Source organism: Rhineura floridana, chromosome 8 (assembly GCF_030035675.1).
Source record: "Rhineura floridana isolate rRhiFlo1 chromosome 8, rRhiFlo1.hap2, whole genome shotgun sequence".
Taxonomy (NCBI): Eukaryota; Metazoa; Chordata; class Lepidosauria; order Squamata; family Rhineuridae; genus Rhineura; species Rhineura floridana.
The window spans coordinates 98,332,837-98,347,142 of record NC_084487.1 but is presented as its reverse complement, the minus strand read 5'-3'; the positions used below and the strand labels follow the sequence as shown (position 1 = coordinate 98,347,142).

Below are 14,306 nucleotides of genomic sequence, written 5' to 3'. Positions count from 1 at the left end.
GCCCTCAGCACAGGGTAAATTATTCAAATTTGTGAGTAAAACATGAGCAATTCAACTTCAACCTACAGAGGTTGAAGGGCAAATAAAAGGAACAACTGGGATTTATGACCACCATGATCACAAAAATATTGTGTCTGAACTTGGGCAGTGTGGTACAGTACATGCACTTAATAAGATTTACTTCTAAGTCAGTGATGGGGAGCCTATGGCCCTCCAGATGTTACTAAATTACAACTTCCATCATCCATGACCATTGGCCATGGTAGCTGAGGCTGATGGGAATTGGAACCCAACAATATCTGAAGGGCTACAGGTTCCTTTCCCCTGTTCTAAGTACATGTATATTATTATTAATTATTACCATCATCATCATCATCATCCCTTCACCAGCAGGTCTCAGGGCAAGTTACAACAGTTTAAAAATTAATATAAAAACAATTAAAGCCAATTATAATCACAGGAATAGGGTGGATCCTGAAAACATGTATCTCGGGTGTCAAAACCATGTTTGTACATCACCTTGAACTCCTTGGAGGAAAGGTGGGATATAAATTCAATAATTAATAAATAAATAAAGATCAGGGTAAAGAGGTGTGTGTTCAGCATTCACCGAAAACTGTACAGTGAAGATGCCAGATGCACCTTTGTGAGGAGGGAATTCACAGCTGTTGATGTGGCACAACTTAGGGGCTGCCACAGAGAATGCCATCTTCCAGGCCACCATCCCCTGAACTTCTGAGGGTGACAGAACTATCAATATCAGCTTGGGAGTTGTGCAACCTGGTCCTATGCTCATTTAATTGGAAGGCAGCCTCATTGGGGCATATGCATAAGTAAGTGTGCGTAGGATTTCAGTTTTACACCATAATCCTATGCATTGTTTACTATGTATCCTGAGGTTCCATAAATCATACCCTAGACAGCTAAAAGGGCTGAGTTGAGAGGAAGGGTGGGGTATTAATTAATTAATTCAAGTGGGGATTTGAACGTTGGTGTCCCGGGTCCTAGTCCAACACTCTAACCACTACAATCACACTGGCTCTTTCAAGATCTGCAGCCTTAAAATGTTTAAGGGCTGCAGCCCTTTTTTCCAACTTTCCTTCTGTTATTATGATGCCCGCTGTTTCAAAGCCTCAATCTTATCTGCACTTACTTGGGAGTAAGCTCCACTGGACTTAAAAAGATCCAAATGATCAGGCTGCAGTTCTGGGAGACACTGCATTACAGGCAACTACAGATGTTTATGCACCTGAGACGCTTTTGTAAACTCCTCGCTAGAGTTTATCTTCATGCTTGTCCCTGAGTGTATTTAATAACAATAATAAAAAAACACTCATCGAGGAGTCGCAACACAGGCGGATAAAGGGAAACGACTCTCACAGCACATGCGCTTGCCACTGGAGCTTGGGAGATGTAGGCGGGCATTCTTCTCCCCGCCTTTTGCTTGGGCAGGGGCAAGAGCAGGAAGCAAGGGCGAACTACAACTCCCAGAATGCACAGCGGCATATTTCCCCCCCCCCTTCCATATGAATGACTAATACAACATGTTGTCACGCTAATGTGTTGCGAGTACCTGGAGGGCTCGATTTCCTTTTGGATCTTTTTTCTTCTCGAAGTTCAGTCCCCGAACATTTTGGAGTTTAAGCTGGTGGTTCTCAAGCCTAAAGCACCTCCCTTGGCAGGGAGCGGCACAGCTTGTAAAGTAAGTAAAGGGCGAAGGGGGAAGATATACTTACCATTTCCTGCTTAATTGAGCGGGGGGGGGGAGCGGTTGCCTTACACGTCGAGGAGTGTCCACCGCATGGCGTTGGCAATCCTGCAGCTGTGCAACAAGGACAAGTCCTGTTGGTGTTCAGACAAACCTCCCCCTCCCTTTTCCTGCCTCCAAAATGGCCAAGAATTAAGAGTGAATTGTAGTGAATTGTAGGAAGGAGAGGAAGATACGAATATCTTATTTCTTATCCAGCTTGGAGTTTCTTAGCAAACGTGATGCGGCATCTGTTTTGTTTTGCTTTTTTTATCCTTTGGTAGAGGGACTGAAGTTTTAAATACTGCAGTCGGGGTGCCTGTTTTGTGTCAGCTCTAAACTTTCTTTCCCTTCCAGTCCTTTCCCAACTTGCCTCGTCAGGGTTTCTCCTATGAGCCGAGGCTATTTTCAAGGCTGCGAATTAGTTGCAGGTAGGGTTTCGGTGACGTGTGGCATTGGGGAGGCTGGGATCTAGAAAACTTTTCTGGGCCTGCTTTTGTGACCAAAGGTAGAAGCTAACAATACTGTCTTTAAAAGTGTGTATCATACTTGAGGCAAAAGCAAAGATAATACGAACTCATCTGATTTACATATTTCTCTTCGTCACCCATCTCCCCGTTCTCCAAACTAAGTTTTCTTTTCCAAGAACAGAGAGGGTAGTTTGTGTTGCTTGCAACAGTTAACTTAATGGGAACGCTGTGCTTCTGGGATGTATCGGTAGAACAATGTGGGTGGCTCAGTTTAGATTGCTGTTTGTCCTAACTAATAATTCTTCTATAATGAGGAAGTCTTGATATTCGGTCATGGGTGTTAATTGGTAATGCAATCGATTTTGAACAAAAATCTGAGAGATTTCAACAGGCAAATTTCTTGAAAACCTAAAATTTCACATCATGTTATTACTGATGTCGTTTTAACAGAAAACATCTGGCTTCCTTTAGACAGTGTGGACAACTTGTCTTAGAAATGAAAATATTCTGAAGTTGTGGGGTAGCCCTGCTATTGTAATAATAAAGCCTTGATTCAACTGTCTGGTTTATTAGTAGAATGGCATGGAAATATTCTGCATAATACTGCCTTGTCTGCTTGCTTTAAAAAATTGTTTGAGGCATTTTATGAAAGTTTATTGTGTATGATAGTAGCATTATCCTAGCAGTAGCATAGCTCAGAACAGCTATAGAGCCTGTGAACAAAACAAAACAAAACAATTCACTGGATCAGTCTTTGCCAACCTGGTGGCTATCTGATGTTTTGGACTATAACTCCCAGCCAGCACAGCAGGGATTATGGAGGTGCAAAACATCTGAAGGGCACCAGGATGAGGAAGCCTACATTGGACTGAAGGCAATTCCATGTGGTCCAGATTTTGATTTTGCTGTACTACCTGAAAGGTGGCTAACACATTAGTCATGCAAAAGTTGTTGCCAATGGTTGACCATGTATGAACTCTTTCTTTCTGTAGTCAGCCAGAGAAAGAAGGTTGGTTGTAATGGAAATTGCCCAATCATACCTACTGAACATTGGAAAATGTGATGACAAGCATTACATGGAGAAGTTTAGACTGGCCATAGGCTCTTCTATAATTTCACATCATAGATGTCAAAATGCCTTGGGCTGGCAATGATGGCTGTAAAGAGTTGGAATTATAAAGTTAGAAGGGATCTTGAGGGTCATCTGGTTCATCCTCCTGCTCAGTGTAGGACTGGCAATGCAAGTTGCAGCTATAGCATCCCTGTTAGCACTATGGGCCCTGATAACAAAAAATGAATTCCTTTTGAATTCAATGGGACTTGTTCCCTACAAAGAGTCCTGAGGATTGTACCTTTAAATTGTCCTCCTTCAGGGTGCTTTTAGATAGCCATTGCCAGCGCTGGTGAAACCAACCTCACCTACAGCCTTGTGTGCTGAATATTTGAGAAGCCATTCTTGTCCCATCACTGTTTCAAATGCCTGCAGCGAGCCCAAGGTCAGGGTTCAGGTCAGCCAAGTTTAGAATAAACTTGGGTCAGCTGCAGCCATAGGAGACAGTTAAGCTGACAAAAAATCAGCTTACCAACCTATGCAGCTTCTGAATACTCTGTAGGGTTTGTCTGCCAGCTGAGTTAGCTTTACCTGGCGGGCTGTGTGTCAAAACATCTCTAGTTGTGCCAACCCACAATACAGTACTCAATATCTCAAGTCCTTAGCCAAAATCAAGTTCTTGGGTGCCAGCCACCTAAAATCAGTGTTTCAAATTAGTAGACCCAGTCATGAAAGATTTTAAATTCTACTTTTGTTCACTTTCTTAAACTTCCAGGAAGCAGTAGTAGGCTGTGTGTGATTTGCAGGTCAAAGAGAGGTCACCCCATGTATATTGCAGAGAACTCTGTGAGTATCTTCATGTGTTACAGGTTAGCCAAGTGCACTACATATATCTTTTAATACATGAAGCAGGTAATGGTCCATTTCTTCATATACTGCTCTCTGGTGTCCAGCGATGTGTTCTCAAGATGAAGTAAGCACTTGTATCCTCCTTCCGCATCATGCGTAGGGCCGACGAGAGGGGGGGAAGCTGGTACAAATTACCGGGACCCGGCGGCCCAGAAAGGGGCCCAGGGCCCAACTATGTTGCATATGTTTTTGTCTTTCTCGGTAGTAACATTATTTGTCAATTGTTTTTGGCATCCATTGTAAAACCAGTGAATTTCAGAGAAAATAATAATGATATAAAAGTGTAAAGATTTTTAGCCGATCTGCCCTTGCTGGGGGGGCCTGAAAAAATTTTTTCACCATGGCCCAAAACCACTCTTGGTGGCCCTACAGTTCACCACAAGATCATCTGATGTGTGCATTATAGATTGGCAGAGCAATCCAAATTATGGCTGGGCAGCGGCAGGGTGTGATGGAGTGGCATAGCCACATTCGTAGACCCATTGTTCATTCCAGCCTGAGCATTTCATTCCAGCCTGGAGCTGGTATAGTAATTGGGCCTGATGCCATCAAATGACGGCAGTGCGGCTAGCTCAGGATCCAGTTGATCCTGGACCCGCTTAGGCTCTTCCTCCTTCCCACCATACCCTGTTTTATGGCTTCCCGCTAGCATGTTTCCACTCACCCCCATTTTTGCACCAATGGAGTGACACTATCATTAGTCAGCTGGCGGAGCTCTTCTAGACAGGGAGGAGAAAGACATTGCCCATTCCAGTCCACTTCCCCAGCACAGCAGATCGGTGGTTTGTATTGCATCCTTAATGTGTGAAATAGTTTTTGGTTCTCCTCCCCTTAAATATGACTTGGATTGGGAGAAGTCTAGTTCAGCAGGTTTCCAGCGACTGGAAAGCACATAAAATGATGACATCAAATGATCTTGAGCTGGAAAGATGAGCTAGTTTGATGGGAAACAAATACGTCAGGGTGATAATTCCAGTGCCTTAATTATTTCTTGGTTTACATTAGCGTATGTTGAGCACTTGACCGTTCATTGGTTCAACCAGTGTGACTGGTCTGGCAATCAAATCTTGTTTGTGATTCTGGGTGATTTATGTGTCAGAAAACTGATTTAGAAGCCAAGTGTTCATTTCCAACAAAGTTGGAAGAGTATTTTTACAAAGGTCAGTCCACTAGGCTCTATAGTAAACTAACAGAAGATCAGGCACTGATATTTCTTAGGTAACAATGACACTAATGTGTAATAAGTTACCCTAGCCTGGTAGATCCTAGGTTTGTGTTTTTGTGTTTTTGTTCTTGTATCAAAACAAAAATCAAGTTTCAGGGTTGGGTAGTAAGGCAGGTTACAAACTTTCCTAGCTTGAGAGCTTTTGGTCCGTTTTGTTCAGCCAGTTGACTTTGCTAGTATTTGTTCAAGAAACCCTTGAAATCTAAATGCACCAAAGCCTCTCATGCATTTTAATGGTGGTAAGAGTGAGTAGAGCTCTTTTCATAAGTTATACTCACGTGTAAGATCAAGATCAGCGTGTGAGTGGGCAGCAGGGCTATGCCCGCTAACCGTCCCCCTGATGATTTGTGTGCTGACTAGTCCCACCTCCTGGTGTCCACATGTAAAGTGCAAATGTCTGCAAGAAGGAAGTCTTCACGTGGACAACTGCACGTGCAAAGGCACCTTCTATGTGTACAGATGCCAGAGGCATTGCTAGTGGCACATTCACCTTGCACATTAGTATAACTTCTGAGTAGGGCCTAGATAGAATCCAAAGCACTTGGTTTGTAAAAAAAACTGAGTGCTGCCTTGGAACCACATGAGGGACAAACTGATTTTAGAACTACTATATAATACTTTCTTTGCATTTATTTGTTACATTTTTATAACATCCTTCTGCAAAGGGCTCTGGTCAGCATACATGGTCCCCTGCCCTTTCTCAACTTTTATCCTCTCATCAACTCTGTGTGATAGGTCAGGCTGAGAGATGATGCTCAGCTCAGTGTCGCTCAATAAACTTTGTGGCTACACTGATATTTCATCCATCTGCTCTGACTTCATCCATTCAGAAATAACTACTTCCGCCCCCTTACGCTGATCCAGCCCAAACAGCTGATTGGTCAGAGTTTAGCTTTTAGGAAAGGGCTGCAGCCTCAGCAGCTTTGCATGTATTATGTTGGTTTGAAGCCTCTGTAACCATGTGTGCGTTGAGAGAGTGCGGTGGGATGGAAGGAATTACAGAACAGTAGAATTGGAAGGGGCCAAAAAGGCCGTCGTGGCCAACTCCCTGCTTAGTGCAGGAATCAACCATTTATCACTTCACCTCATCCCTTAAATAAGTATAGCGCATTCAAGTATGAACAGAGGCCACATTCACACCATATGTTTATCCCACTATTATTCCATTTTAAACAGTCATGGCTTTCCCCAAAGAATTCCCCAAAGGGTGCTGAAAGTTGTTAGACTCCTAATCTCCTCACAGAGCTACAGTTTCCAGAGTGGTTTAACAGTCAGCCCCTCTTCTCAGAAAACTCAGAGAACTGTAGTTCTGTGAGGGGAATGCAGTAATACCTCAGTTGATGAAGTGCATGCGCTCCTAGCCATGTTATTTATTTATTTATTTATTTATTTATAGAATTTATTAGTCGCCCATCTGGCTGGCTGTCCAGCCACTCTGGGCAACGTACAACACAGGCATATAATACCTAGACATTGAAAATCTAAAAACAATGAAGATAAAATCTAGCCCACCCCAAAAGCCTGCCTGAAGAGCCAGGTCTTCAAGGCCCGGTGGAAACTCATCATAGAAGGGTCATGGTGAAGATCATTTGGGAGGGAGTTCCACAGGGTGGGGGCCACAGTTGAAAAAGCCCTCTCTCTAGTCCTCACCAGTTTGGCTGTTTTGACTGATGGGATGGAGAGAAGGTCTTTTGAGGCTGATCTTGTTGGGCGGCATAGCTGATGATGCTGGAGGCGCTCCTTTAGATAGACTGGGCCGAAACTGGGTTTTAAAGGTCAAAACCAACGCCTTGAATTGGGCCCAGTAAGCAACTGGTAACCAGTGCAGCTCTTTTAGCCATTACTTCTTTAACAGAAACTTTAGTACCAGAGGTAAGAATAACATGGAAAGAACAGGGATAGGTTCCTACACCAGAAAAAGGAGCAGTTCAATGTATTTCGCCAAACTTTTTATTCAAAACCAACAGTATGCATGTCTGAAATGGAACAACCAGGTCAGGTAAGCCTTGCATACAGACCACCTGAGGCTTCTTCCAAAATGCATCTAGAGATGCCTGCCTTGCCTTCTTTCTTTTATCATGTAGCATCTTGTCCCAGTTATTGTACAGTGTTCCGATTTGGATCCAGGGGTTTAACTTTGTTGTGGAGAGTGTTCTTTTAAAATTCCTGAGATCTCTTTTCGGAATGCCAAGATGTGTTACAGCCACAGGTTTACAACTTGAGGCTGGTCTTGCATCAATAGAATGTATTTTTTAGATACTGGCTTAAGGTTGCTTACAGTGATTCCTCTTTAGGATATTTAAGTCTTCTTCAGAAAGATGTTTATACCAGCTCTTGGTTCAAATCTTTTATTACTAAATTGCATTTATTAGATTTTTCTGTTGATTTTCTTTATACACAAGATTTCAGAGCTGCCAAATTTATTTTAGATCAAAGAATTATTGATTTTCAATATTCCATATTAAATGCCCTTAAAATTTGTTCCCCTATTTATTTTGTATTGAGTTTTCAGTTTCGCAGATATACCACCTATTTGGAGAATCTGACTATCCCTAAGTATTGCCGTGTTTTTTCTAGAGCTGGGTTTAATTGTCTTTTTTCCACTCTTGGATGGGTGGTTTCAAGGTGTCCCTCATGAGGATCGGTTGTGCCCCTGAGGAAATGAAGTTGTCAAATCACTGGATCATATTTTTTTTACATGTAATTTTTGTAGGGAGGAACATAACAGACTACTTGGCCCTGTCACGAGGAACTTTCCTGATAGGACACTGGACTGGTATTTGAAATATTTTGTGGCTGATACCAGTAAGCTTACAACTGAGTCAGTGGCCAAGTTCCTCTTCTCCGCCCAAAGTAGTCATAAGAGGCTTCTTTTTTTCTTAATTATAATTTCTTTTATATCTTATCTATTGTATTTCTGTAGTTATGCCAACATTGAACTTGGCATGATGTTTCAGTGACATTCCTAATAAAGGGGAATGCCATAGTTGTCCTGTTTCTGAGAAGCGTCCTCTGATTCACCCACTACTCACTCCCATCTTGGCCAGATAGCCCTCTGATGTAGCTCATTACTGCAGTTCCTATCTGCAATATCTGCCTAGATTTAGATGACGGTGGTGTGTGTCTGCAAGTGAGGCTGCTTTCAAACATGGAGCTTATTACATTGGTTTAACAGATTAAAACGGTAGCACTTCTGTCCTGATTTCTACAATTCCTTTCACACTGCAGTACCTGTTGCATTAAGAAACAGTAGCTTTTTCAGCCAATATACCGGCATTTTGTGCGACTGTCTTTCACACGACTGCAATGAACATCTTGTTTTCGTCCTCACCCATTATACGCATGTGCACTGTAGTTCCCCACTGTGTAGGAGGTCTAAGATACCATCCTATCACCATGTAACCCCTCTTCCTTTAACATCTAACATACTTTTTTTTTAGTTGTATAGACATGGGAGGGTGGCAAATGCTGCTGCTACCCGTGCCTATGCTGGAATATCAGCACAATTTTCATCAGGCAAAAAAGCCACACACACCTAAAGGGCAGGATGCTGAGAAGCCTGCTATGTGAGTGGCTGCAGCTAGCGAAAACTTCCAGTGATTTTCCAGGTTCCCAAGCTTGCAAACAGATTATTTCTGGTACTATTTATCATGAAAATTAACACTAAACTTGCACTGTATTCCACAAGATTTCCGGAACTAGCTTGTACGTCATGTGAAAGATCAAGTATAATGCGTAAATTACCAGGTAAGTAATCATCAGAATAAAGTGCAGTGTGAAAGTAGCCCACGTGGATCCACCGGTGCTTGGCTACTATGCAAAAGAGGGCCAAAATACTTGTTACTTTAAATCAGCCTTTCCCAACCAGTGTGCCTCCAGATGTTGTTGGACCATAACTCCCATCTTTCCTGACCATTGGCAATGCTGGCTGAGGCTGATGGGAGTTGTGGTCCAACAGCATCTGGAGGCACACTGGTTGGGAAAGGCTGCTTTAAATGCATAATTTCTTCTTGCTTTGCTGTGTTTTCTTCTTAAAATAGCATCCTTCTGTGTAAGAGTAGTAGTAAATATCCACCACTGAAAGCTTCTGAGAGTATTCCTGTAGTTCTGTAAAACTGGACCAAAAATATTATGTTCTGTGTTTACTGCACTTGAAAAATAGAAAAATTATGCAAACAGGATGTAATTCTGGAAGCATAGTTTGGCTGTTGTATTGGAGCATTCAGGAGCTTGTTCCTATCATGTACACAAGTCTAACTGCTATAGTTATGACAATGTGCTGTCTTATTAGAAGACATATCCCATCATGCATTCCTCCAAAACTAAGCAGAATTAACAATGAACCATTGTGAACATATGGGGACAGAACTGGAGTTGCCTAGGGTAATGCAGACTGAAATGATAGTAAATATAAGTACTGCAGCATTTCTTGATTTTTGTTCAAAGTGGCCGTAGGGATGGCAATTCACAATACCTTTAACAACTCTAGTCTTCTAACAATAGTCATTGTCAGTGTGTATCTTAGAGAGATTCAATTTTTTTGCATGTATTATTTATAGCCACATACACATTTTTGTGACTAAGCCCTAATTTTATATGGCTCTTCCAGTTAACACTTCCATAATCCTAGTTTATTTGTAATATTTGTAAATATATTTATTTAGGGAAGAAAAATTGCATACTTTTAAATGGGATTGCACAGTGTAATGTGCTACTTGCTTGTATCAAATGCACACCATCTCAGAGTGTTGTCTCTAATAAAGATGTGAGTGATCTAGACTTTACATTGGCCCTCCCCCCAGACCCTGTACCTGGACTTGGTGGGGGCAGGGGAAGATTTTTCTTTTGAGCACATTATAAGACTGTGACTTTTTATGGGCTGTGTACATTTCTGGAGTTGGAGCACACTGTTTGTAAGTAAACAAGCACTACTGATTTTGGTGTAAGGTTTCTAAAGATGTCCAAGCACAGGAAATCACCAGTGGGAGTGACCACATGTAAACTGATTCTCCCTAGGGCAGTGGAACAAAATCCTAAAAGTCACAATAAGATAAGTGGAGGATTATTTAACCAAAATTGTAATGCTGGCCCATCAGATTTAGAGGCCCAGGTAATACCCAGCACCGCAGCTATGTATTGTCACAGCTATATATTGTCACCCATCAAATGCTGAACAAACCTCATTTTTGTGGTTCCAAGTACACCAAAAAGGGGAGAGGTGGAAAGTGTGTATGTGTAAGCTGAGTGAAGCTCAGGGCACAAGTCACAGGTACAAAAACAATGCAAAAATGTTTAGGCCTTTTCCCATTAAGTTCTGAGACACCTTTGAGTCCATCTGCTATTTGTAACATCTGAGTTTTGGGGCAGTCTTATAGATGTTGATCTACCAGGGTTTTTTTTAAGAAGTATTAGAAACGAACCTGCAGTTAGAGTTGACCTCAGAATAGTTTCTGTCATGCATAATAAACATGCAGCTGCACATTCTAATCTATTCTCTAGAAGTGTTCTGTTCTTGTCTCTTGTTCATTTAGTAGTTAGTAATAGCTAAAGATGGTTGCTGATTTTAAGCCCCACTGTAAAAGTGTAATCTAATCAATTTTTGAACGATAAAAATTTCAAAATTAGACTGAAAATCTTGATGCGCATTCAGGAAATGTCTCTTTCTGTGCTAGAACTTGAAGATGGTAAAAATGTAAATGTATTGGTGAAAGAGTTGTCACTTCTTTTTTTAATATGTATAGTTCATTCTTTGACTCACTAAGCCAAAACTTGGCTACAGCTTGTGGTTAGTGAGGAGAGAGCTTAACCACGAGTTCTTGTTTGAACGGCATGCTAAGCCAAACCTTGGCTTAGCTTAGGGTGGCATGGCAGGAAAAAAGGTCTGGGGAGGAGCAAAGTTGCTGTGAGCTCCTCTCTGAGGATGTTTGCTTAGTTTTGCTAAACCAAGGTTTGGCTTAGTGTGCCATGCAAACCAGCTCAAAGTATATGCATACACACCCGCACGTGCACACACCTTCTCCAGCTTTAGGTTGGAATAGTCAGATCTGTGGCTACTCCCTCTTGAAAGTGAAGAGCTCATATTTGTTCACTGGTTTTGAGACTTGGCTTCAGAACAAAACGCAGATATACACCAAAAGAAAATATAGACAGCAGTCAGGCCATTCAGAATTGCCAAAATGCAGCTTTGGGCATGGATAGAGCTGAGTCAGGAGGTCAAACATGCTATCATGCCTCCTTCCATCCCACCCCAAAGTCTCAAGTTTCCTTTAACACAGCCTAGCCAGGTTGACCAGCTCTGCCATTGTTGAGCTGTTGAGCTTCCTAGACCTCCTCTTCTCTGAGGCTGCAAGCTTATGCATGCTTACTGTAAAAACGTGAACTCCCATGGAACTTGCATCAGAATAAATATGCATAGGATTAAGCTGCTAGATACATTTTGTGTTCCATGGTGGAAAAACCTATGGTGGGAATTAAATACCTTCTTGGTTTCCCTGCAATGAAATGTGGTGGCAGATTTCAGTCTGAAAAGCATACTGACTTCTTGTGCTATCTTGATGGATATCGTTCTTGTTTTAATACCCTTCCTGTTTAAATTGCAGACAAAAGGTAATTGTGCAAACTAGAAATTTAGCAACACTCAAGATGATCTTGCAGTGCTGCCCTACTAATAAGTAGTGATGTCGTAGATGCTTACCAAAAAATCTTTGAGAGTTGTTATGTGCCTTCAAGTTACTTTCTCTCAAATTTTCAAGTGTAGAAAAATAAGTCATGAAAGAAGAATCCTCAAAGATGGCTGACAAAGAAATGATCAATGTTCATTTATTTTGCAATGTTGTTTATTTCCACCACATGGTGCACCATCTTGGATTCCTGCAATGAGCATGGAGTTGGCCTCGATGGCCTTACAGACCCCTTCCAAGTCTACTATTCTATGATTCTATCTTACAAATACCCCCAATAGCTATTAGAGGTTGCTTGATGTTGCATTGTGGATTATCTTTAACATGTTCAGTGTTGTTTAATACATCACATGCACTTAGTGCTAAAAGAGAACAATAAAAGATTTTCAGTCTTGGAAAGCTCTCTTCCCAATATGCCTTCCCTATAAAAACATTTACATATTGCCATAAGTTTTCTTGCTGTTCTAAAACCCATGCTGGAAGCTTCTCAGCTGCTATCTGTATTGAGACAAATGGGGGGGGGGTTAACCTTTTGGCAAGTGTGCAAAAAGAGAAGATTAAAAAAATGAGTCTGTGCCACTTCACTGTAAGCTTAATTACCTGTGTAGTGCCTTGGTGTACTTTTGCCTGCAGCCCTCTGAGCCAGACGTAGCACAGCACAGATGAGGCAGGTGGGTATACTGGTCTGACTGCTATAGCCAGCCCACAGCTTCTCTTGCTTCAGTCTAGGACACTACAGACTCCTACCACATGTGCTATTTACCACACCTGTGGTGCAGGCACACAGACCATTGGTGAAAGTTTCAGCTTTCAAGGACTTGCTCTAATGTGCTTTTTTAAAACAAAAATCAAACTCCTGATAATTTTCAGAGGAATTGCTCTGTAGTCTGATACTGCAAAAGTATCAGATAGTTTTGTGGCATTTTAAAAATTAACAGGTTTATTGTGGCATAATCTTTTGTAAGCTAGATGCATGGTGCATTTTGGATTACGCTATGTGGGTTTATTGGTAGGAAACAGTTTCTAAAATGATCCTGAACCACTTGAGGAGATACAAGTGCTTTCTTTGTATTCCTGTGTTTCTGATTTGAGGAAACAAATTCTCTTTGGGGGGTGAGGAAGTAAATTGAAAGCTAGCTTAAGTATGTTTGACCAAGCTTTGCATGCCTCCGGACAGAATGTTCAGCCTTGGACTTCCCTATATTTTGTCTCTCTCCGCTTTTTTGGATTAATCGGTAGGCATTAGAATCCCAATTGGCAACAGAGATGCATCTTATCACTATTTTTGAGTATTTTAATATCATTATTTGTACAGTTTTGGTTTTAAGTGTTTGGTTAGGGAGAAGGAACTTTTTTTATTACCAAACATTAACCAATTGTTAAAATAACTCTCTTCAGTATATACTTCAGACCTTGCTAATCATAGCTTCTGAAGTCTTTCCTCCTAAATGTTTTGCAGGTCTAATCTGGCTGGTGAAATTTGAAGAACATTCCTGTGATGGAGGGAGAACAGCAGCAGGAGGTAAATTTGGGAACAGCAACATCCTGTGTAGCTAGTAGAAAATGCTGCGCTAGATATTTGGTTTAGCAAAATTTCTAGAGGGCTGCTGTGTTTAACTGCAGAAGCAGAAATCAAAGTGCACTGAGACATTTCAGAGGGACAAACTTGAGTTATTGTGGCATTTGTTTCTTGTAGGCAACAGCTAACTTGATCAGAAGTAGAATGTGTGTGTTGCTGTGCATCCATCTTCATTATCCAGGGCAGGAATGGGAAATCTTTGTCCCTTCAGATGTTGTAACTCTACCAGCCCCAGCCAGCATGGCCAATAGTTAGGGATGATGGGAGCTATAGTCTAACAACATCTGGCAGGCTACAGGTTCTCTATCCCTGCTTTATATAATGTAACTATGGATTGCTTTCCATTTAAAACTGTTCATGGCTGTGTGCTAAGCACTGCTAGTACACCCCAAGAAGCGAAATTGTGCATTTGTCCATTGTCTTTTATGGAGAGAGCAGGATGTGCTTGCTTTCCACCCAGCAAGATGGCAGATGGGGATAATGTGCTAGCAAGTTGTGACTAGAAGGAGCACAGGGTGTAAGATTGCACTCCTAAACACACTCACTAGGAAGTGAGATCCCTAGACCTTGCACAAACCCCACAAATATATCTTGAGCTGCTCATGACTTGAGTTCACAGCCATGTCATTCTAACAACATTTCCAT

At 41.7% G+C, this 14,306-nt stretch overlaps 1 protein-coding gene across 3 annotated transcripts in view; it reads left to right on the top strand.

The window, feature by feature from the left end:
• The first annotated feature begins 1,402 nt into the window (after positions 1-1,402).
• The window catches only part of TRABD (TraB domain containing), a 33,772-nt gene continuing 20,868 nt past the window's right edge, over positions 1,403-14,306 (top strand). The window contains exons 1-2 of one of the 3 annotated variants that reach the window (XM_061640215.1): positions 1,403-1,702; positions 13,542-13,604. In XM_061640215.1, the coding sequence (XP_061496199.1) occupies positions 13,581-13,604 (24 nt within the window). In that variant the 5' untranslated portion in view covers positions 1,403-1,702; positions 13,542-13,580. Of the gene's footprint in view, positions 1,703-1,783; positions 2,179-13,541; positions 13,605-14,306 lie in introns of those variants that run through there. The other 2 variants (XM_061640218.1, XM_061640217.1) reach the window with 2 other exon arrangements.